We start from the raw sequence: 26,898 nt of genomic DNA, 5'->3' as shown, positions 1-26,898 counted from the left end.
TAGTGAGCTAATGGTCCCGTAACTATGATTTAGTGGCCCATGATTCGTCCACTAAATAATATTAAGCCATTAAATTATTTTATTTTTCATGCAACCCGGCATTACTGCATTATGAAATTAACCTTGTGTTAAAATAATACACTATAAAATAACATAACATAGATATAGATGTTTTATACAATACAAACAGATTTAGAGCACGGTAATATATTTACAATAAGGTTGATTTTTTGTACAACATGATAATAATGGTGATGATATATAAGTATAATAATATAACCTTTTTTTTTATTTTTTTACATCTTTGCTCTTAAATTTTTATTAATATATTTGGTGGCTTGCGAGTCTCTTCTTGCTGGCCACCCCTGTATTATATCATTGAATTCAAATTTAACACCATCCATTACAGCGACCCACTTGTAACCTACTGTATAGCAGGGCGACACCCACTTGCCCATCTTTTTTTTCTTTACAAATGTGCCTACAGGGAGAGGTCATGTCACCCCTCTCCCTAGGCTTATTTTTATCATATAAAATATATAATATAACAAAAAAAGTATATTTATCTCTATATACCGTACTCTGTGAGACTGTGCCCTCTTTTTAAAAGCTAAGCACGCCAATGAACAATCAATACTATATAAGATAATGATAGGAATGACACAATGAGAGAAAGAGATATGGGTCTAGGAACTTTGGAGAGCAAAAAGGTATAATAATTAGACAAACAAATATATATAATATATATATTATACATATACATACATACATACATATATACGATTATTTTATTTTTAAAATTTTTTATAACTAGAATAATTTAATTTTTTTCCCATGGTAGAAAAAGGAGACTGTAACACAGCGTTCACAAACACTGGACACTTATACACATATTAATAAAATGCACGTTTGTATACAAAACTAATTAACAGCGCGCGGAACGTCGTCAAAATTAAACAAGAACAAGATAACCGAATACATAATAATATCTCCGACACATATATATATAATAATAATAATTCATACAAAATGCAACGTACGTAAATAATTATCTTAGTCCTGACTGCATGCATACACAGATATTATAATTCTATTACAAACGATACATTGGATTCATTGGAAAAAAATGCACTCAACGGCTGATGGACAGATTGTAGAAAAAAAAACTGCATATCTTAGCGCCTAACATCCCCCCCCAAAAATAAAAATATCAAAATAATATATACTCCTGTTGTGTCCGGGTGAGGCTGTCGTGGTTTTTTTCCCTGCGTTTTACTTAGCTCTTTCTCGGTCTTAATTTATTTTTTACTTTTAATTATATATATTTGTTATTTTTATTTAAATTTTTTTACAGTCGGCTTACCTACCAGTGGTGTTATGGAAATATAGTTTATAAATCATTATTTATATTTTAATTATTATTATTCGTTTATTTAATTTTTTTTACTAACCCTTTCACCAAACTATTCTATGATAAGTTTTGAAATAAAAAATTTACTTTTTTTTAAGAAAAAAAATATAAAGCGTACAATAATTCTATAAATATTATAATGCTAATTTTTGTGTTATTTTATTTACGGCTTATGGGTGATCTAAATACATTACATAAACATATTATATTTTTTATTTAAGTTTTGTTTTTATCTAATGTCTTGAACGCCTGAAAATGTGTTAGATATGAAGTTTATTCAGAACTTTATGCAACAACCAACATGTAATTTAAATTATACACTTTGTTGTTTTAAAAAGAAACAATTATGATATTATTCTGTGTAAAAAGTACTACTTCTTCTTTAAATTAAAAATAAAATCGACAAGTAAATGGGTAAATTATTATTAACCAATTGGGTATTCTTGTCATAAGCTTGTACTGTTTTTTTTTTAATATAATTTATAATTCTAATAAAACAACAATTACAAGCTTTAAAATATAAATAGTAGACATAAATAAAAAAAATTGTATATGCGTTCATGTCATAAATACAGTGATTATTTTGTCAAAGAAAAAAAATTAAAGCCCAAAAATGAGATTAACTATAAAAATGAAGCACTCAAAGATATAATAATAAGAATAAATAATAAGAATAAAAACTAAAGACGAGCACAATAAAGTTATTTCATTATTATCTTGTAATATTGATTTTTGGTTAAATGTAAAATAAATGACGTAATTTTCACAATTTCAAATTGAAAAAAAAAATTAAATAATAAATGGTTTATAATATAGTTCTAAAATACACATAAATATTGAATAATCCAATTTTTTTTTTGGTTTTTTCTTTTTTCTTTAAGTTGTAAAACATGTATAATTATTGTAAATAGGGATTGGTGGATATCCAGCAGAAGTAAATAAAAACCCCATTTACGTTTTTTTGTACAATTAATATAAAATGTGTTATCATATCAATCAGCCGTTTTAATTTCAACTATAACTAATATAAATTTGTTGATATCATAAAATATAACAACATCGGTAATGGTTCAAGATACAAACGGCCGTCTGTACAGATTTAACTACTATTTCAAGTACAAAATGAATGTATAATTATAAATTTAAAACGAAAAAAATAGATACGGGAGGAAATGTGCCCACGAATCTACTAATACCTATCCTATAATAGTAATAATAATAATTAATTAACTTTCAATTATTCTGTATATTTAATTTTTTTTTGTTACATATTCAAATGCCCATGAAGTTTCGTTAATAATAATAATAATTAGTGTTTCACGACATTTTTATAACCGAAAAAAATGTAAAGTCAATAATTGTTTATAATTTCCCCAGTAACCGAGCTATGTATAATGAATCTTTGGTTAAGCGCTTCGTAAAGCTTGGGGTTGCTTGGTCAGAGCGTTCTTGTTCTAAATATATATTATTAAATTTAAATATAACAATAAAACTGTATATAAACTATTGTGTAGTGTATAAATTACAAAAAAATATTCTATTGATGTGAATCACAATGTTTTAAGTCACAGACAGTTATTTTGAATTATAATTTTATAATTATATAATGCCCATAATAAATTGAGTATGTGTTGATTATTCAGTAAGTAAGTCTAGAACAAGATGCTGGAGACAAAATTGTTAAATGTCAACAATATATATTTTTATATTATTATTTATAATTAAATATAGTATAACAATTATTTTATGGACTAGACCTCCTACTAGTCCATTTAGAAATGCTACTGTGGCATTGTTTAATTTTTGTAAGTGGGGGATGGATGGATTATCGCTAAATTTGTAGCCAGGTCAATGTGTTAACCTAGTAAAAGAGCAAAAAAAAAAAGTAATAATAGATTGCGTTTTATTTAAGTTGTTTTTATGGGAGAAGATGTTGATTAGAAATATCAAAAAAAAAAATGTTTAACTTTAGTTTTTAATTTTGAGAGGTGTTGTAACTTAGTTTGAAATTTTGTATCTCCATTTTCTATGCAACCCTCCTGGGAAGGGAGAGCTACATCCTACCATAGTTATTTTTTTTTTTTTATAAAATTTTTATAAATATATAAATATATATATAATATATACTTTTTAAATATAAAAAAAAATTAACAAAAAAAAATTAATAAATTAAAAATTAAATAACTTTTAACAATTTATCAAAAATAAATTTAAGGAAAAAAAAGGTATTTTTTTCAAAATTTTGTCTCCCTCTTTTTTTTAATTAAAAAAAAAAAATCCCTAACTTAAATCATGTATAAAAAGAGCCGATTGTCAAAGGAAGATAGAGGCAAAAATCGTCTCCATCTATACCCCAACAATCGTTTGTACTCTTGGTCACGCAATCAGTCACATCCCCTCCTTTGACCTATTAGGTCAACAGTAGCTCTTAATTTGTTGTGAGGAAAGACAGCCATTAGTTCCTGTAGCAAATAAACCGACAACAATAATGTATCATGCACATATCATTATTTGTAATGTAGAAATCTTAAACGTCGGTGGAGGAGATATATTTGCCAGGAACTAATGGTAACTGTCATCGACTCACTGTTGTGGTGTTTCTGTGGGTCTGCTGTTGCGTTGTTGTGGACGTGGCACTGGATTTGCTCCAGATGCAACCATCGAACGGATTCTTCTTTGAGCCGACTAAGAATTCAAACATAAGCATATTAATTTTATTATCATTTTTATTAAAAAGCATTCAAGATAATTATAAGTGACTTACTTGCGTAGCCAAAAAGTGACCAATAATGTGTACTGTGGTAGTATCTTCAGTGCCATCAGTTGATCCTTGTGTTGGCAGTTTAATTATGGATCCAGTTACTCTTTGCAATTCTCTAACATTAGATCCACCGCGACCAATTATGCGACCAACTTGGCTACTAGGCACCAATATTTCTACTGTCAATCTCACTTCTTCATTGTTTGGGACAAAACCTTCATCCCGTAACTTGTCAAATATCATACCTTGAGCCTGTATAAGAGCAACAATTAATTATTTAAATTTAAACGTAATAACTAGGTTATGACTAAGGAATGGAAATTGATGACCCAAAATTAATTTAATTTTTACGTCATGAAAAAAGCAAATATAACCTCAAAATGTTGATAAATGTCCATAAAAATAAGTTTTATAAAAAATTGTATAAATGTAGTTTTTATGTTAAAAAATACAAATATTATGTTGATTGAATAGTTTTAAAATTTAGGTAATTAAAATTAATTTTATTTGTAAAACTCAACATAAATAATAAACAATAAAAAAAGTCGTAATTTTTTTTCCATTAGTGAAAATTAGTTAAATGACCCACAATTAAAAAAAAAGACCTCAAAATGTCTTAAAATGAATAAAAAAACATCAACTTCCAAGATATAGTAATTATGATAAAATCTATTTGTATTATACCTTCCACTGGGAATCAGCTGTACCAACAATTGTCACTTTTCGGCTAGCTTGTTGTGCACTGTTCGCGTCACCTGCATTACCTACTACTCCTTGTTTTTCATTTTCTGTGGATGCAACTTTGACTGATGCACCACTAAATCTTATCATACTACGGATATTAGAACCCTTAGTACCAATTATAGCACCAACGGCACTATTTGGTATGAACAAAAATGCTGTTTCCTAAAATTAAATAATATTTACAAGCGTTAAACGAAGATAAATCATTGTTATAAAATGTAATGTATTTATATAAATTTGTATGTGCACCTGTACATCTGCAGCTAGAGCTGGGTTAATTGGCGGAATGGTAGAAGGGTACATGGGAGGATATGGTGCTGGTGCAAATTGTTGATAACTAGTTGGACCACCGCGGCCTGGATAAGTTATACCTGTTGCTGACATCATTGCCATTGGATGAAGTCCAGGGAACATAACAGTTTGAGGCTAAACAAAAGTACACAAATATAAGGTCAGTAAATTCAACTATATTAAGTACCATTTAAATAATAATTGTAGAGTAAATACTTACAGCCATCGATTGTAGATCATTTTCAAAACTCTGTCTGAGCTTTGCGCTAATTTGAGCCTCTGCTTTAGACATATTCTCTATTGAGCCTTTGACAGTAATTATCCTTTCGTAGTTGAAGCTGTTGATGTCATTTATGCTATAATTATTTTAATTATTGATTACTATCTAATTTTTACAAACATGTTCATGTTTGTATTTTTACTTACCTAGATACAGTAATTTTCGTCTCAGTCTCAGACATAATTCTCTTGATCGTATTACCCTCCTTTCCGATTATTCTACCGATCAGATTATTATGAGCTAAGATCTTCAGTATCACATCGCTAAAAATATATAATTAAGAAATCAATAGTAATTTTATGTAACACCACATTATTTCTCAAACTTAATACAAAGAATTAGTTTAATTTAATTTTAAAATGATTACCTTTTATTCGTGTTAGTAGCTTCTTGTTGCATGACCTCCAAAATTTTACGACATGCGTTAGTACAATTTTCTGGATTACCATAGATTGTTATAGCTTTTTCCAAGGACCCAACATTATCTTTTCTATGAACATCAACCCTATAACATAATTTATTATTTAGTATTGCAATTACTTAATTGAAAACAACAGATTAACTTAAGCAAAACTTTAATTTTTTAATTGATAAAATAATAGGTACTATAATTAATAAAATATATTATTTTACCGGGCTCTGGTCTGTTGTGTTATTTGTCTGATTGTAGAACCACCTCGGCCAATAATTGCACCAACCATATCGCTGTGCACTAGTATACGTAACGGGAATTCTGTTTGTCTGTTGCCAATAGTAGGAGTAGCGCCAGGAGCTCCATAGGTCCTTTGTCTTATAGCACTACGATTCCTCCTTTCCATAGCTGGTTCAACTTTTATCTGGCAACCCTCAAGCTCTAAGCCTGGCAAATTGGCTAATGCACTATAAAAATAAGATACATTTAATTAGTAAATGGCAAAGGCAAATGTATGTTTACTATGCATTGTACCAGATATGAATTTTACATTAGAAATTAGACTACCCGGTGTTTAATTGTGCTATTCTATACAATTTCACAACTACCTCATAGCGATTATGACATTGTATGGAACAATATATCATCAATACGGATATCAAAAATATCATAGCATCGAATAAAAAATTCAAAAATTAAGTCGGTAGCTAATGATTTTACACAGTCATGAAGCGTAACATTGGAGAAACTAATCTTAGATGGTCCTAAACTCCAGAGTGTCTAGTTTGTGCATGGTGGGACGGGATGGGTGGTCATTTGTATGCTCACTTATGTGCTTGTTCGGTGGATTCGAACGTAATCTGTATGACCTGTGTCGGTCCATCGCGTTGGCTGAGCTTCTCGATGTCTTTGACCTGGCCAAACTGCAACAGTATCTGATCTAACTGTTCGAATCGAACGCCGCTGGGCACGTTGCTGATCACGATCTTGTTGGCGCTGTAATGAGAACGAAAACGAGACTGAAGATTATTGAGTGCCGGCGGGAGAAAATCGGAAGGTGGTGGACCACGTGTGTCCGCTGAGGCAAATATCACGAGGTGTTGTGCCATCGCGTCGAGGGTGCGGGAGGTTGACGGATAGCGGTGATGCGAAGAACATCGAACGTGTACCGAAAATAATGGTCAACATTGTTGCGAAACGACGTCCTCCTCCGCCGCCGCCGCTACCACGACGACTTGCCGCAGTACTGTAATACACAGTACACCTCCCTAATCAGTAATTCATCTGTCCGTCCCTACACCACAACGGTTTCTTTATCTACTACCGCCGTCCCGCATGACTCTGGGTCGCTGTGCATCCGTGTTACGCTTTTATTATTGTTTATTAATTACCATTGTTATTATTATCGTAACATCGTTCGTTAATCGTTATTCTTACAATATAGTACTACGTACAACTGTACTATACTACAGTTCACTGTAGTAGTACTACAACTACTACTAGTACACTATTATATAATATTATTATTATACACACTACACACGGTTATCGTTGACGAGTGTATGATAATATTATTGATATTGTTATTATTTATTATGTACAAAAATATCGTACAACGACAGCGTGTGCATGCATTCGATCGTGTTTTTTTGTGTAGGTGTGCGTTACTGGCTTACTGCGTTAGCGTTATCGTCATTGGGTTTTCGATTTCGCAAACGTCGGCGCCCGGCGGTCCGAGGGAAGAGACGAAATACGATTTACAGGGCGGAGGGAGTGTAGGTGGCGGCGCCGCGAACGCCGTCCGACAGTGTTGCCACGTCGTCGTCGTCGCAGGCACCCGGCGTTTGCGGCTAGTTATAGTGTACACGTTGCCGGTGTTTTTTGTTTTTTTTTTATTTTCACATAGTCAGCGCCGCGTCGGACCCGGATCCGCCGCGCCCGACAGTGTGACCGCCAAATGCCGATTCCGGAACGCTCCGTTATCAATAAATTGACTAAATTGTAAATTTTATTAAAATGATGTAAGCCGTTTCGTACGTCTTTCATTGTAATGACATTAACGTGAATTCATGAGGTATAGGAAATACGGTCAAATAAGTATATTAACAAGATTAACGAAACGAAAACCAACTGTCAAAGTGTATTTAATAGCCCCCTCCGAGTGGCGGACCGAATCGATCGACGAACGAAATAATATTATAATGTGGTTGTAGTAGTAGACAGCTGCTGCTGCCAGGACAGAGTACGATTTTGTTTGTACGGCGGCGGTGGAGTGTACCATGTTAGCGGTATACTCAGTTTGCGGCAGCCCCGGTATGGCGGTATCGGATGTCGAATACCCTACCCCCGATGACAACCACCGTCCTTCCTACCGTAGTAATGTCGGTTTACACACATTAGTGTGTGACGAGCGAGAGAAATATTGTACAATTTTGGCCTGACCAAATCGAGAGAGATTCGAACGGTCACCGCGAAAGACGATCCCCGGGTTTCATATTCGCACGTAATAATGCAGTCATAGGGAGAATTTGACGATATCAACGAATTCACTATTTCAGCGAGACGGTATAAACTACCAACAAATCTAAAAAAAAACTTGTTGGGCGATATTCTTTCTCCGGTACGCGACATAAATAATGTAACGACAACGGACACATACACACACACACACTCGAGCGGGGCGTGGGTGGAACGACATTATTTTTAAACAACTGTGTTTCATAATTAATTGAACACCTTTCGACGATGACGCAGACGGTTCACTGCTCTAATACTTGACGAGACAGACCGGTGGATAGAGAAAGAGAATCCTTGATGACGCAACGAGTAAATAAAAAATTACAATTTGTCGCGGCGCTGATGTCATACGAAGACTCTTCATCCTGGTCATTATCCTTAATAAAAGTAGATAGGTTATATATATTACATATTAGTATATTACGGACTTCAGATGCCTTCGCGGCCCAAGTCTGATGAGAGTGTATAGGTAGGTACATTATTACAATAAAGTCAGACTATCTATAACAACCCCGGTAGAAATTATTACAGTCGGATATAATGTGTGGGTGTAGTGTTTAAAGTGTTTTACACACCACGCATGCAAAAACAAATACGAGACCGATAGTATAGAGCAAAACTGGAACGGAAGCAAAAATGTTCAAGCACCGGCTTCCCCCATCCGCCTCTCTTAAACGTTGCATACATAATATTATTTAAGATCAAATAGAAAATCTGATCAAAGCCATCGAAATTGTTTCTTAAACGACCAACGAATATAACAATGTCAACAATATGAGTGTCGCGTGGTTAAGTTTTTTTATATATGAATTCCCTCGATCATTGAGGAAACGTGAGTGCGTTTAATTCAATCAACAAGAAATAATACAATCATTCTATACGATGTCCGATGATTACATTGACCTTACATTGAAACATAATATATTTAAGTTTCTCGAAAGAATTCCACGTAAGTACGCGACTCATTCGCCAACCTATCTATAGTTTAAACGACCGAACACGGACACTAGGTTAGGTGTATTTAGATACATTGAACCTGTTAGATCAACCTAACCATTTTGCATTTAATGAAAACAGTTATAGATTTTTAATAATGTAATTAATGTTAGCCCCCACGTAAAAATAAAGTTATCAGCTCGAAATAAATATAATTCTAGTGACATATAAATCTGCACTAAATGGATCGACTTACTATAGCATCTAAGGGCTAAGGTATATAATATAAATTACATAATATTATACAGATAATCAAATTAAAACAACTATTGGCCCCATACCAAAACATTTAAATAATTGCATCCCAAATCCCAATACACACCAACCAATATGTAATTATATAGGTGCCTAATTATAATAATATACTAATAACATTTAATTTTTAATTGAAAAATACCTCAATGATATCTAAAGATAAAAATTAACAATGAATTATTGTAACAGAAAAGTGAAACGCGAAGTGACAATAATTTTTACCGTTTCATTTAGCGAAAGAGCACATATACCTTGTCAATACTCAATAAGAGAAAAAATTAAAATTATAATACGCGCTCAATTATTTTTAAATGTATGGCGTAGGTATTCATGGCGAACGCACGTACATGGTATACGTATTAAAACATAATATATATGTATCAATATATCATCGTGAATGTTTTTAAAGTCCGTATTTTTATATATACCTACTTTTGCTATTACTTTTTAATTATTACTTCCGGCTGCCATCTTTATAGTGTATTATTTTTAACTCATAATTGTATGTGAAGTTGTCATAAATAATTGCCGCACCGGTCGTAATTAAGCAGATATAATATTATTTAAATACGAAAAAAAGGCGACAAAAATATTATCGTTGTTTAGACGTTTTAACTTTTAAGGCATCGTTTGAAAAAATTCGAAGATACCTATAACCGAAATGGTGATGAATAATAGATTAATAATCTGTCGGTAAATACAAAGAATTTACAAATTTGCTTAGACGATTTACTATAAATATATATTGTAGGGGTGGCCACTAATCTCAATTTTAGGTGCTGCAAATTTATGAAGTTAATTCGAAGCGAGTCACAATGATAAGAGATGTTTATGAAATTAATTTATAAAATGGTTTATAAAATGAAGACACCATTTTCATTTTATAACAAATGAAAGAACTTTTTATTTAACAATACAATTATTTAACGTTATTTTTATATATTTATTTACAGAAATAATTTAGAGCCACACGAAACTGACTCAAGAGCCATATGCGGCTCGTGAGCCTCGTTGTGGCTACCCCTGCTATATTGTATATTTTTATGCAATTATAAGCTAAATACCACTCACTCTCTCATTCATCACTACATTTCAAAAATGACTAAACGTACGAACTTGAAAATTGGAATAATGATTCATCTAATGATCTAGATTTGCTACTTATGAGAAAGGATTTTCCGATATTCGCATTTTAAGGGGGTGGTCAAAGAGGGATTATACTTCACGTCTCCGTTCAGCACTTGCCATCATCCCTTTAACTAAGGAATCCGGCACTATCCATCCACCCAATGGTATTATAAATTACAATATCATCATATATTAATGCCCGTGAACAAAATGTCCCCCCGATACCACTCGAGTCGAGTTTATATCTTAAAATACTAAAAAATAATCAAAATCCCGGTATCACAAAATCTATTATCTTGATCGAAAAATTCTAAATATATAGGTATACGCTATATTTTAATATGTTTATTGGTATATATGATTCTCATAACGTAATTATTGTATCATTATTTATTAATTATTATACAATATTTTCGCGGTTATCTAGAGGCGTGATATAATGCACACCGCTGTACTGCACACGCCTACTCATGACGGTTTGATACGAGGTTTTATATTTTATAAGTACCTATACGATATAAACGAATTTCACTGCAGGACGCCGAGACCAGCAGTTTTTTATTTTTATAATTATTCTCAAAACACAAATCGGCACGCCGCTTTCGACACACGTTCATATTATTTCGTCAACAACAATAATAAAGTCCGGACGAATGTTACCCACTCCCCTTACTAACACAGAAGCTGTCACTACGAGCTGTATATTCTTACAAAATTGTTTCCGATTCTCCGATGATAACCGGTAACGTCTGACAATTGGACCAGTTTACGCAGGTATCTTATACACGTAGATCAAGAAGTGGCAGTAAGACAGGGCGCTGCCGTGTCGACGAAATCAAATTTTTAATTGAAATTGAAAATTGAGGGACGTACTAGGAAGCAGGCTATACTCAGGGAACTCGTACTCTCTCATTTTGGGACAAATTTGATAACTACTAATAAATAATTATATAATAATCAGTCATTATTTTAGTCACGTTCTTAAAAAGGTACCTAATAATGTAATACCTTCGTTTTAGTGTTTTACCCGATCAACAAATTTTAACTTTTACAGTGATATAGTCTCTCTACGATTTAAAAGTTGGTAAATACATACTATACAACATTTTTTAACCACTCGTTTACTGTATTATACAAGTTTAATAATTTATATACATTTTTGCTCCACCGGAAAAATTTACTCTGATACACGCAGAGCCGGATCTAAAACCTAAGGCACCAAGGGTAATACAGTCAACTCGCGATATAACGAATTTCAAGGGACCGAGAAAAAAATTCGTTATATCGAAAGTTCGTTACATCGAAATTATATTATACCGCGATATTTTCAAGGGACCGGTAGTTTTATTCGTTATATCAAGATTTTCGTTATATCGATATTCGTTATATCGCGAGTTGACTGTAGTTACTTTATAAATTAACAAAACCATTCACTTTCAATTGGTCAATTGTTTAGACATTTTCTAGTTATAAATTATAATAAGTATTATATTCAATATTGACATTATATAAATACATAATAATATAATGTATATCATGTTATGGAAATGTTTATTTTCAATGATAAGTATATGATATAAAATCTGTTTTCATATAATTTTAAATTGGCGCCTTTCTATGATTAGCACCCGTTGCTCCATCACCACATGTACGTTATCCAATCGTGGAAGATTTGACGCCCGCAATAAACAATAATATGAAACAAGTCGGCGTCGTATATTGGCAAACCACGTGAAATTAGTTAGGACCTATCACCTGGGGTAAATATAACATTATAACTTTATTATATTCGTATAACTATACATAATATCTAATAAGTAACGTGTAGTGTCAGAGTGTAATATTAAATTAACAATATTGAATAATAATTCACAACCCATTCATCCCATTCCACGCACGACACACCTGAGAATACGCGTACCTACCATAGCACCTAAATGGTACCTATACATTTGTGAGTACGTTTAATATGTTTTGCCTAGGTAGCAAGGTACATTATTTTATTCTGATACATTATTCATTTGTCCGTTATGAAACTTATTTTGCAGGAAACTGTCAAAATATAGATACCACGAATGTGCAAACGCGTTTTTACGAAATATAATATAAACGGCGGACGGTCTGTCGTATGTGATATATTTATTGTGTTTTATGTTTGAACGCGTTAGGAATAAAACTTAAATGATTCAAATTTTATCTGAGCTGAGTATGAAAAAAAAAATTCCAAATAATATTTATGCGATTTTTGCTGTGTAATAAATACAAATCAAGTCCCCTGCATCCACTTAAACTATATTTATAACGAAAACCACCACATAGACTATAAATAAATTATGATTGTAAATGTATGCTCGATTTATATACATAATTGTTAATAATTTAAAAAATAACTGAATATATTACGCTAAAATCTTTCTTTTTGTTTTTACTGCTTACAAACAAATATTATTCTTTTTTTTTAAATATGAATACGAATTTCGTTAACTTAATTTTATGATATAGTATACTAAAGTCAAAGATAATGCGGCGAACCCGAAAACATTTTGGAATAAGAATTATGATTTGAAATGTTTGTCATTGCCTTTATAGCTGTATACAATGTACGGGAGGAAGCGTACTTATATACGCGCCGGTGAGTTCATAAGCCCATCGTAATATCGAATTTCAATAGCTCTTTAACTGTGTATATAGCTTATTTATAAAAACCCTCGAAAGCTCTATTCAATAATAAACGCGCATGCCATATGCATATTGTTATGTAATTCAAGTATCCGTGCGTTTCTAACCAAAACGCAGTCATTAAAAACTTACAGAAGTTACGCCCATAATGATTTAAGGCCAATAATATTTTTTTTTTTTAACTACGACAAAAATTAATATTTATAAATTTATTACCAAGATGCATAATGTAGGTAGTCACGAGTACCATAACGTTATATTATATATACCAATAATACATTTTCAGATGAGATGGATTTCGTTTAATCATAGTATCACTTTATAAATATTGTCATCTTGCAGAAAGTGACATAAAAACTATAAAGTTGCATACATTTAAATAAAAAATATATAATTATAAAAACACAACCACTTTTTGCATGATATAAATGGTATACCTATATTCATATATTTTTTTATGAATAGAAAATATAAATAACAATAGGTATATAATTATTATACGATAACACAATAATAGGGAAATTTAAGTGCAAATATCGTAAGTACCGACCTATTATAAAATATCCTTATAGGTAGGTATATTTAATATATATTTATTATAATAGTACGGAAAGGCCTCAAGACCCTATAAAGTAGTACCTAAAATATAAAGACCGAATGTTTTCAAAACATAATATAGTATGACCGTTAATTACAAAAATTACAATTGTAGGGACGGGTTTATTTGGATTTTGATATTTTTGTTAAATGAAATGCCAAGTATAAAGTTGGGCTATGGTATTATTATATTTAGAAACAAGGCTAACTAATAAGACATAAATGGGCGGGTCAAAATATGGGGGATATTGTAAGTCGACCTTGAAATCTAATAGGCGCTGGAAAGAATTTGTTTTGTAGTTTTGTACACATACCGCCAAGGGTCATTGCCTAGCATTCGGAATAAATATTGCCTGCTCACACACGCACAGGATATACATATAAAAAAAACATTGTACTGGATAACGTCAGAAAATTCGAAATCCGCATGATTCAAAATAAAGTTTTGTGTTAATTTCGTATATAAATACATATTATAATATGTATTAATAATACAGCGACCGCGGATGTGAAGAATTCTTATAATAATATACATCTTATCAAACCAAATAACTAATTGAAACGAGCAAAATTAAACAAGCTAAAGATGAGGGTAGCATTTTTAAAACATCGCCGTGAAGGTTAACGATATAAAAAAATGGTATTATGTAGGTAAATAGTTTTTCATAAAAACGGTAACTTGATAGTTGTTAAATATATTACTACGAACAAATATAATGCATGTATATTGTATACATCAGACATCATACATCGTTTTTTACGAAAGTCTATTATTTAACATAATATCAACACAAAGATTTTTAATTTTTTTACTTGTTTAAATTACATAACCAAATCCATAAAACTAGCAATCAATAATAAATAAATAAAAATGGAAATTTTCAATTAAGGCCGTTTTATTGCAGGCAGTTTTTTACATATTAACTCTATACAATGTACTTAATTGACACGTTCAGCGATAATAGTTCAATCTACATACACAATGGTATACTTAAAACGATTGTAAAACAACTCGAGATATGAGTCACAAGTCTAGACATTTGGGTACTAATATGGCAATATTGTTTAATAGGAAATAAATTGTTTCAAAATGGTTTTAGAACTATTTAAAAAGGATTTGTTTGATTTGTTTTCTTTCGAACAATCTACATTATGTTATCTACCTACCTGTGCACCGCTTTTCATACGCTGCATAATATCACGTCATGTTTGAATAAGTTGCATCCCAGCTAATAATAGTATAGTTTTACAGCAATCTTAGGTCAAAGTCATTGATATAATGATTCTAATATTTTATGTTATTTAGGTACACTATCTTAAAGTGTGTATGCATACATATATGTGTGTGCGTGTGTGCGTAACTTAACACAGACAGACTATTTGGATTTTATAAATCTACACAATATTTCAATTATTTTAAAAATCCTTTATATACAAAACTACCTTCAGCAGTTCTAATCCACGCAGGACAAAATATATATTTACGTCTTATATATTATATTACCTATGATTAAATTAGAAGTTATAACAATTGACATTAATGAGAAAATAGTTTGATTACAATGGTGGTTAAAAAAAAGTATGTTGAAAAAGTTATTTATTATTTACTCAACATTTATATAAGTAGTAGAATTAAAGTATAAAGTATATTATTATATTATATTTTTATAACAAGAATACTAAATACAATTAATTCAAATTCAAAATTTAAATGTACCTAGAACGATTTGAACTATTTTAATCAAAAATGTTCACAAAAATAAATATTTAATCAACATTATACAGTCTTATTCTGTACATTCAGTATACCTACTTAATTATTAATTAGACTTAGGTCACAACACTATTTTTTTATTATTTATTTTTTAATAAATATAAAAAATGAATGAGAAATACCATATTTACGATGAATTATGATTTATTATTTATTAATTATTATAAACGGAAACTTCCAGAAAAAAATCAGGAAATAATTCAAATAACATTAGTAAAAATGTAATGAACATTGTGACATTTTGGTTACATGCAAATGTAATGGGTAATCCGAACTTAATTTATTAAACTATCTATTCATAATTTATCACATTATTATTGAATTATTTAACTATTGTCTAGTAGCATTGAGATATCGGGTGTACCATGTTTTGTGAGTGCATTATTTTTAATTTTTAATTGAATAACAGTACACTATAAATAATTTATCCAAACATTATGAAATTTTCTATTATTTCATTTTTTTTTTAAATAGTATACAAAAAACATTTCTCGAAAATCGACGAGATATCACTAAATAATATTATAATAATAAACTGATGCTTTGTTAGTTATCAATTGTACGTTGTAAGTATACTTGTCAACATGGGAGTTCTGTTGGACGAGCCAAAAGTTGGAGCTGTAGGTAACTATAATATTGTTTCTGAACAGACTACGACATGATAGGATTATAATTCATAAGTTTTCTCCAAGATATAATTACAATTTTAAATAGTAATGCGTCATAATCGAAGAAATAATGAACGACGATATCTGCCATATACTTGTACATCATACTTATATCATATTTTAGAGGATTTCAACTTTATAGCAGACGAGACAATATGAAAATGTATTGTAATAATGCAAGCTGAGAAGAGAATTTCTGCAATTAAAACCGTAACCAGACAAGACTGTTGACGAAAAAAAGAACTGTTTTTACAACTAGCAGTAAATTCGACAAGACCCACCACCCACACCACGTTGATGTTTGCGAAACGCGGTGCATGAAAAATGTCTCCTGCATTCCGAACTCCCACGAACATAGTATAGTCACAACTCACAATCATTAAAACCATGCGTAAAACTCTGAATAATACTATTGGAAGTACCTATAACTTAATTTATATACCGGAATATCTAACTAGTACGGCTATACATAAAATATTCTATTGTTGTGCGTGGAACAAACAATAATAATAATATAATTAAAAAAGTGGGTAAGTGGATGCACTCTGCTGTACAGTAGGTTACAAGTGGGTAACTCTATACTGCTGTACTTTCAGTGGTGGATGATTGTCCATCGTCCCTTCGGTCTTCGGACAGGATAGTGTAATTTTACTGTATTCAATTTGAATGCAATGATAGCATTCGATAAAAAACAATTCTGAGCGGACAAGGGAATTTTTTTTATTTAGTTTTATTCGTCTCTATGGTGACAATCAAAGCGTTATAAGAACAGCTTAAGAACGATTATATAAATAGGTAATTTATAATTAGAAAATATCATAAAATTGAAAAATAAATTAAAATAAAAAGCTCTAAAGTCGCTCAAATATTTGAAAATTTTACCATGTTTAGGTAAGGTTAATATAAGTAAACAACACAAATTTAAAGTTTTTACTACTATTTTTAACCGAATTACAACAAAAATAACTCCCAAATTAAAATCTCTATAAATAGCTAAAAAATTGCTAACATATTCCTACCTTTAAACCGTAAGGAACAAAATCCAAAATACAAATAAAAAAGGTCTCTTGTCATTTTTCATTTGAAGCAATATTTCTGGTAGAAAACGTGGTCCGTAATTATTTAATATTATAAAATCGTGAAACCGTACGTTTTTCTCCTTTAATCGCTATTTTGAGTACCGTTTCGAAAATCGAAAAATGACCTCTCTAAAGTACCAGCTCAAGATCATTGCCTTTTAGAAAAGATGCTTGATACTTTTGAGCAAGTTTAGGGGGAGAAAAAGTGTTTACAGAATAAAAAAGAAATAAACATCATTGTAAAACCAATACATTCCTCTAAAAAATAATGAAACGCTTCAAGATTGAAAAAAATTTAAGAACAAATTCTGTTGCGACGTGATCGTTGTACGTAAGTCATACGTATACAACTTAGAAAACTAGATTGCGACAAAACATCGCAGTATACAATATACAATATACATACATAATATATGGTTATCATAAATTAAAAAACTGACACACAAAGCACGCAGCTACGCAGTACCTATATAACAAGCATATTTGTTTTTTAATTAGCATAGGTAGGTATATATATATACTTTCTTATGTTCAAATGTCTACGTTTTTGGGTTTTTAAAAAAGAAATGCCGTTTTATTATAATCATAAAAATAAAACTAATAAAGGGATTATTCATCGATAAGACAACATAGTATTGTAAAACCATAATAATATAAAAGAAAAAAAGGTGGGTAAGTGGATGTCACTCTGCTGTACAGTAGGTTACAAGCGGGTCACTGTATAATGGATAGTATTAAATTTGAATTCAATGATATAATATCACTGTATAAGAAAAACGATTCTGAGCGGAGACGGTTTGTCAGTCTAGGTATTAGACATACCTATTATAGGTAGGTATACTTATCTATAGTATTAAAAAAAAATTGACCTATAATAGGTATTAATAATAAATTCCAAATTAATCATATTACAATATCCATCAGGTAACGCGTTATACATCAACAACAAACCGTGGTAGTAATTTCGTCCAAATTTGAACTTAAAATGACTATAAAAATAAACTGTGCTTATGTATTTCTTAGAATTTTTGGCAACAGAATTAAATATTTACGTGGAATCTTGTTTTAAATTTTCAATCCTTAGATATAAAAGTTGAACATTTTATAAATTTTTAACTACAAAATAATTATTCAATTTTAAATTTGATAAATTTTGTCAACATTTTAACTACAAATGCTTATAAAAAAAAATTGTGCCTATGTATTTTTAATATTTTTCAACTGATATTGTAACAATATATCAGGAGCTGACAATATATCAAAATTTCATGTATCCACGGTCATTTTTTTTAAAGTTACACCAAAAACCAAATTCAATTTTGCGTAAAAATTCCAGTTTTTCCTTAATTTTTCTTTGGTTTTTCTTGGCGCTTTTGAAAATTACTGGGAATTTTTAATTTTGACCTCCCCAATGCACCAACGATATTCACTTTCCAATCGAACAAGATACTGAAGTTGAAAATCGAAGCATTATTTCGACTACTTATCGTGTACACAGACACAAAAAAAAATAAAAAATAAAAACCAACATCATTGTAAAATCAATACATTCATCGTTCCACTCAGAATCTAAAATATATATGATGTTAATACATTTTATTTGACAAATTGTACAGTGAATCCAAGAGAATAAAAAATAACATTAATATTACAAACAATATTCAAGTAAAAGTTTAACAAAAAAATCAAATCTATGAGTAGTGCAACATATCTTTAACACACGGTTTAATCTTGAAATGTATTAAACTGTTTATAACACTTTGGTTATCGTACATAAATCGATTAAATTTGCTGGCCCAATTGCAAGTTTGACGTTAATGGGACTGTCAAATATCTGAAACGTGTTAAACTCTATTGGATGTTTATGGAACCCACCTCAAAGATGTTTAAAATAAATAGGTCATATATTTAGATAATATTATAATAATATGTACCTACTATTCGCTATTGCTTTTGTAACTTAAGACGTCGGGACTGAAAAATAACGCAATGTCAAAATATGTAAAACGTAGTACATTTATAATATAGGCCAACAAAACAAACGACGACAACGACAATAAAAAGTGATCTACATAAAAAAAAAAACAACAAAGCTGGTTAAAATGTGGTATAGGTAAATATAAGTGACGAACGTGTATCACAGATAATATAGGTAGTATATATATAGACACTAGACAGAATAAGTTTGGCGTATTATTACACGCATCGAAATATGTTATACTCAACAATATAATAAAAACTAGAAAAAATATTAAGCCTCAACAAATATATTATTATTATACAATTTGGTGCGGAGGCGGTTGTTAGTATATAATAATATTATAATAATTAATCATAAATCACAAATACGGTAAACGCGCGCGCGATGACTATTTTGTAGCAGCTATTGCTTGCGTGCCCGCGTGTAACGTACATACGAAATTAATAATATTATATAATATACGATCTATCCCCTCGCGACGGCGACCACCATATCGAAAACACCGGGCCACGGCAGCGGCGACGTCGTCCCACGCGAAAAATTACCTCCTCCCCGCGTCATATTATTCGCTTACCCCTTTCACCGTACGCCCCCGCATTCACGCACACGCGCTGTCGACGCACACGAGCTATATGTACGCATATATAGTAGGCGGCGCGGGCACGTGATTGTCCAGCCGCCGGTCCATCCCGTACGCAGGATCCACACCCCCGCGCTGTACGGGTTATTATGGATAGAACGCGCGTGCCCCATTGTGCGCGGTTCGCATGCACACGCGAGTTGAAATTATAGACGGAGAGATGATAAAAAACGCAAAACACGCGGGGGCCACCCGCACTACGTATATAATTATATTATATAGGTATATGATGCGCGATAATGAAATGTAATATGCGAATCCGACCTCCTATCGACTCTTCTGCTACTGCAGTCGGTGTTTTTTTTTAAATTCCTATTTTTTCCCCACGCGCTCGTCCTCGCGATTTTTTTTGTTATTTCATCTTTTACCCTTTTTTACTGTTTTACTGCGCGAAAGCGGGGTGTACCTATATACGTACGATTCGTGAATATTTTTATATACAGCATTAATATGCACGATATATGCACGATTCACCATAATATATATATATATATATATAGTTATCTAGATTCCTCCTGGTTCGCGCGGAGAGGTGGTTAAAAGTTGATGAAGGGGTGTGCCACCACCATTACAATGCTATCGATTAACGTTATGTATATATGATACATATAAAATATATTATATTATATATATATACCTATATATACAGCTTGACGCACCTCCCCCCTAAACATCACTGTGTGTGTACATGACGCCAACTAGGTCGTTATATTAAACCAGCCACCCCGATGATAATGTATTTTCTTGTTATTACTCGGGGTATCGTAAAATCATATTTTTATCACGCACCTGGGCACTGTGCTTGGTATTGCTAAATCCAAATGTGTGCGATAAACGAACTAGAAAATAAGCTCGGACTTGAGCAGGTTGTCGAGGCTAAGAGCAGGATGGAGAGTTACATACTGGCAGGATTCTTCTGTCGACTATTATCTAAAACCACTACGATTATCAATCGGAAATTATGCGTCGAGGGGTACCTACATGGTAGTTACTATATGCGTTTGCATAAAAACCAAGTTAGACGCGGTAAGTGGCTATAATATGGCATGAGGTTTGATATCAACACAACTCACAAATATAATAAATAATTATAATATAACGACCAGCGTTCGTAATGCAATTAAAAAATCCATAATAATGATGTTTAGAATGCAGGTTTCGTTTCGTTTTTACGAGACACCATCAGTGGCGTAATGAACGGGGTTTTATGATACCTATATAGGCGTCATGGTGGAATTTTTTTTTTGGTGGTGAGGTATTTGGATACATTATATTTTACCAATAACTAATTTTAACCAAAAATAAGTACAAATATTTAAATTATTTACAGTCACATAATAATTAGATATATTATATTATATTATATTAAGGGGATAAAGAGTGGGTAGGTACTGAAATGTATGTTGTGCACCTCGGCTTATATAATATGTTCATCACGCCACTGGACACTATCATGGTTCCTGTATATGAAATACATATATTATCAATTGTTCAAAGGCAGTGTATTGTATTTCCACCGATATATTCGTTTATCATTAATGAATCAAGTTATACAGACAAAATTTTTATTCGAAACAGTAAGTAATATTATATAGCATGGGTATTTAGTAGGAACATTTGTAAAAAAAAAAATAAAATAAAATAAACAAAGTTGAAATAATTTAACTTCTATATTATACTAAAATGATTAATAGTGTTATGAATGATTGAAATACAGTTGGTTGAAGAAAATTACTAAGTTCACTATAATTTTAGTGTACCCACCTATAAGTTAACAATAGTCAACACTCAACCATATTATAGTACATCGAGTAGTACATTATCTTCTTGAATTTATGGATCGAATTAAACAATAATAAATCACCTAAATTAAAACATCTTTTACTCGACGACAACAACAATTTACTTTATATAATATACTCATTAGTCATTACTATTTTGGATCAAATTGTATTGGACTGTGATCACTATTATAAGCAACTGTGCAAATTATTAATTGCATTTTCAGATCATGAAATTATTATCATATTAAAATAAATACATTAAGTTAAGCATTAAAACAAAATTACGAAAAATAAGAAATGATTAGTATGGTAAATATTAATTACCGATTATATAGTTTTGAGAAATAATAATCGTTAAATATGAATCTATTGTATTTTGTATATAAATAGCGCTACAGACAAATATCTATATAATATGATATGATATTTTAAGAGTTCTCTAAACTTTAGTAGTTATATTTTAGAGTCTAAAGTATAATGTGTGTTTTTTTTGTTTGTGTACACGATAAGTAGTCAAAATAATGCTTCGATTTTCAACTTCAGTATCTTGTTTGATGGGAAAGTAAATTTAGTTGGTGCATTGAGGAGGTCAAAATTTAAAAATCCCAGTAATTTTACAAATCACAGAGAAAAACAAAAAAAAATTAAGAAAACCGTGAATTTTTACGCAAAATTGGTTTTTGACAAAATCGATTTTGGTTTTTGGCGTAACTCTAAAACAAATGACATTTTGCATTTTCTATATTTCTATACACGATAAATAAATAAACCACCTATATGAAAATCAATAATAATTGTAAAATGGTAAAATGTATTTATTATATATGAGGCTTGAACAAAATATAGAGAAAAAAAGCGTTAAAAACCAAAATACAGCCGAAAAAAATATAACAAACAATTCTGGAATCGTTTCTAAAAACGTGTATTGTTCGACATGCGGTACAAGGACGAACGCGAACAACAACAATATACGGATGATATTGTTTAGAAATAAACGGCCAAAAAAATCGAAGATGAAAATTAAAAAAAAAAAAAACGATTTCTAAGAACCTACCAAGAATAAAAATAAATACACCCCGCACAATCGCGTAACAGCACGGGCGGACTACCTACGGAGCTATGGTAGGTATACCGCATTCCTTGAAAAATCACCAAAAAACAAACAGGTCACCACCACTCCGGAAACAAGTACTACAAACGACAGGGATACACGAGGGCTTGGTGCGGCAACGACACGATGCGTCCAGCGCACGCACAGTATCGAACGCGGGGTTAAGTTAGGTACCTATATTAATATAATGTACATTTAGTTTTCACGCACAACTTTGAAATAAACGTAAATAAGGGCCATTAAATGAGAACGGTCGGGCAGAAGACTATATAATTTTATATTTTTTACTGCCCACACTATTATAGTAGTGTGCATCATATCGCGTACACACGCAAACGAATAATATATAATGTATGCATAAAAAAAACTAAGAAAGTACAGCTGCAGCATTCCACCGCGTTTCATATATTACCCGCGTGTTATACATTATATATTATACCCGTTTCGAGCGCGTCAATTACGGTCGCGTTTCGAAAACGACTTCCGGTCATTGACCACCGCCGAAACGCGTATACCGCGTGCGAGTACGGTCAGCGCGGTACGCTCGGAGAAACAGGTTGCCGAGAATCCTGCAATTCAGTTATCCGCGCGGCGGAAATTTGCTGACACGCAATTTTTTCATCTCGAGCAGTTTGTGGTATGTATAGCGATCCAGAAAGGACTTGGTGGACGCTCGGAATTTTTAAGTACTCCACACCTGTCAGGCCGGCGTTGGTTGCAGGAGAAACGAAGTAAAGTCACGGCGCATTGAATTGTCCGAGCTCGCTAGTCGCTGGATCTTACTCCCCGTGTTTTGTCTGCACCCCAATTTCACATACAATTATTTCCGAGGAGGAAAAAAACCGACGTGCCGCCGCCATGTTACGCGGGGCGAGGAGAACCCTAGCTGCGAGTAAAAGCCTCATTCATTTGTCCATCACGAGCCACGCACACGCAGCGGCAGTCCCCCTCGTCGACTACTGTTGTTGCCGCCACCGGCAGGCCGCCATTGGTTTTGCCACGATAACGTCACGCGTGATAACCGCGGAGCGATTCCCGCTGCGGCGGCGACGAAATTATTTAAAAAATAAAACCGTATACTACTCGACATTTGAGGACGCGCGACTGGTTCCATAGCACCTTATTACCTGTATAATATACAGCGATTTGCCGCGCAAAGCTCACGCGAAGTTGCATAATATGCGAAAAAGATATAATCAAAACTACAGTAGCAAAGGTTCAGATGCTTATAATATAATAGTTTACCTTTGGACGGCCGGCTGTCTCGGTTGGAATTGAGAGCTCGGTTGGCCGAACGCGTAACCGTTGTAATCTTGAGTGTTACCCTGGTTTGCCTGCTGTTGACTCTGGTCCATGTCGTTCGGGGTCATAACTACGCAGTGCACCGGGTTCGAACTAAATACATATACAATGTTACACACAACGCAGCCAACAGTAAATTATCATAATATTTTATTACATGTTCTACTAAACGTTACTACAGTATATTATTATCACTTATCACACACAACCTGCTGTACTAGTATGTATACCACGATATATTATAATATTACAGTGCATTAGTCCACGTGTCGCAGCGGCAATCGTCGTCACCGCCTCATCACATCATGTGAATTCGTTCGAGATCTCAGCGACCGAAGACGTAGCAAGAGATGTATTACCATAGACACGAGTTTGGGCCGGTATAATAGAGGTGTACCGCTGCAACCGTCTATAGTATAACCGTATAAGACAACCTATGATATCCTACGTATGTATCGCATCGTTCTGGAAGAGATCGATAGTCGATTTTTACACGACTCTTCCGGGCCCGCTGACGATACTTGTTGGCTATGTAGACGTATCGTCGTAGGAGGATTTTACCGCGAGCGTACTCCACGTACTTATATCGATCCCCGTTCGAACACGGCGGCGACGACTAATATAAACGCCCGACCGCCCGCGCGCCTCGCCCTGCCGCCGACACATTACACGCGTACGATAAACTCGGAACGCCGCACACGCAGCCGGTCGTCGTCGTCGTCGTCGCGCGTTTGCCCTTCTCCTCCGACGCGACGCGTCCTCTACACGCACGCACACACGAGGAATGTGCGGCGACGGCTCTCCTCTGTTATAGCCGGTTAGAGTGTGTGTGTGTGCATCGCGCATATTATAGTGTACAAGAGGTGTACAAAATCGCATAGTATTATTATATTTACGCCATAGTGTCATCCAATATGCACGAGACGTTTGAAACGAGCGCGTAAAAGTGAATAATATTTTTACCTTACACGAGAGCCATAATAATAATAATGATATAGTATCGCGCGGCAGGTACGACGACGAGTCAGGGGTACGTTTTTTTTCTTCCCCCAACTTCACCTGCGAGCGAAGCGCGCCGTTCGTGAGGGGGTGGAGACGATCGGAATGTCTCGGCGGCGGTGAACGTCGTAAGCCACGTGTGGCAAATGTGACTTGTCGCGTGCGTAACGCGATAGAAAACCGCCACCGAGGGTATGATACAATATTACCAAATATTATTATATCGAACGGGAGAAAAACGGACGACGACCTATAATATTTATTTTTGTTTTGTCATTTTCCTCCTATAATCCCAAAATATATGTTTAAAAAAAAAACGTTCGAGTGCGATGAAGGAAGAAATAATTCTATAGTAATCTAGTACCGGACGGTCGCAGTAATATAAGAATATATCAAGTATGTACCGCAGCGGCGGCGGAGTAAACGTTTTCGGAATCGATCAAAAGCGTTTACGCCGTCGACGCCAGCAAGCAAACAAAATATTAATAATAAAGATTAAAAAACTACGTACTGTTGGCCGTGCAATATTTATACACCAAGTTAGTAACTTTACATACACACAGTCGAAGACGACGTCAACTATACGGTAGAGCAAAATAAAAATAATTAATCAGCTTTGTTTTTACTTTTTATTTGGTGAAAATATACGTTGTTTTTATTCCAACTACGACGGCGACGGAGTTTTACTGCTCGAAACACTAACTATCACAAAACGCACACAACGTCACTTAAATTAACGACGAAAAAACACTTATTTTCGAAATTTACTAATAGAAAAAATAATATTTAATACGTAGTTCAGATATTATATTATTATACAATTAAATTATTACTACACTACTATTATTGTTGTTATTTTTAAGTTACGTTACTATATTATCGGGTAGTGAACGAAAACCACTACAACAGCTGACGGTACACAATAAATGTCAAAAATTTTGTTTCATTAAATAATTTATATTAATTATATTAAAATATAATAAATAAATGTACTTTTAATTTTATGATGTGATGGATTTTGGTCGGAGCGCACGGCGCAAAAACAACGTTACGGACGGACGGGCCGCGGTAGACAGAGAGGGAGAGAAAAAAAATACTTAAAACTCGTCCGAACTACTACATAATATATATATATAAAACGCAGTGTGGCCAACTACGGCGGTGTGTAGTCAGCCGCCGCGCCGCCGCCACCACCGTCGACGTCGTATGATGTCCCGACCATAAACGTGTTTTTTTCCTTCCTCTCTTCCTTCCAATGTAATTTTTTTTCTATTTCATTTATTTTTTACTATGAAACTCACGCCATTCATTATCGGCGTATACTTTGAACGGGATAACATCGGACCATTTCGGGCACGTCGCATAAACCGTGGCCCGATTACAAAGGCGGCGGGGGGGTTTGATCAGCACAGATGCAATAATATGTAGTATACCTATAATTATGGTATATTATTCTCGTAATAATATTATTATAATAATATGCACTTGT

General features: G+C 32.8%; 1 protein-coding gene across 4 annotated transcripts; it reads right to left on the bottom strand.

Annotated features, from left to right (window-relative positions):
* Positions 1-1,283: 1,283 nt before the first annotated feature.
* LOC100163176 (insulin-like growth factor 2 mRNA-binding protein 1) lies at positions 1,284-26,490 on the bottom strand. 4 transcript variants are annotated; one of them, XM_003247949.4, is made up of 11 exons: positions 25,921-26,490; positions 24,354-24,503; positions 6,728-6,895; positions 6,121-6,366; positions 5,855-5,992; positions 5,634-5,750; positions 5,428-5,563; positions 5,166-5,342; positions 4,857-5,078; positions 4,176-4,424; positions 1,284-4,096 (listed from the first exon to the last, which is right to left on the bottom strand). In XM_003247949.4, exons 2-11 carry the CDS (start codon positions 24,476-24,478, stop codon positions 3,995-3,997), a joined length of 1,680 nt encoding a protein of 559 aa, XP_003247997.1. In that variant the 5' UTR covers positions 24,479-24,503; positions 25,921-26,490; the 3' UTR covers positions 1,284-3,994. The 4 variants fall into 4 exon arrangements, with proteins under 4 accessions (XP_003247997.1, XP_003247998.1, XP_008188195.1 ...); XM_003247950.4 differs by having other exon boundaries at positions 5,428-5,545; positions 26,036-26,490; XM_008189973.3 differs by having other exon boundaries at positions 26,036-26,489.
* Positions 26,491-26,898: the final 408 nt, after the last annotated feature.

Source organism: Acyrthosiphon pisum, chromosome A1 (genome assembly GCF_005508785.2).
Source record: "Acyrthosiphon pisum isolate AL4f chromosome A1, pea_aphid_22Mar2018_4r6ur, whole genome shotgun sequence".
NCBI classification, from domain to species: Eukaryota; Metazoa; Arthropoda; class Insecta; order Hemiptera; family Aphididae; genus Acyrthosiphon; species Acyrthosiphon pisum.
The sequence above is the reverse complement of the archived record's forward strand: the minus strand, read 5'-3'. Positions and strand labels throughout refer to the sequence as shown.

What these genes read in the sequence shown, in the direction of transcription:
- LOC100163176 (XM_003247949.4), bottom strand. Translation starts at nt 24,478, where the DNA reads ATGACCCCGAACGACATGGACCAGAGTCAACAGCAGGCAAACCAGGGT. An exon ending in ACACAACAGACCAGAGCCCG is followed by an intron (nt 5,993 to 6,120) that starts GTAAAATAATAT and finishes ATTATGTTATAG; the next exon opens with GGTTGATGTTCATAGAAAAG. An exon ending in CAGCTGATTCCCAGTGGAAG is followed by an intron (nt 4,425 to 4,856) that starts GTATAATACAAA and finishes GCTCTTATACAG; the next exon opens with GCTCAAGGTATGATATTTGA.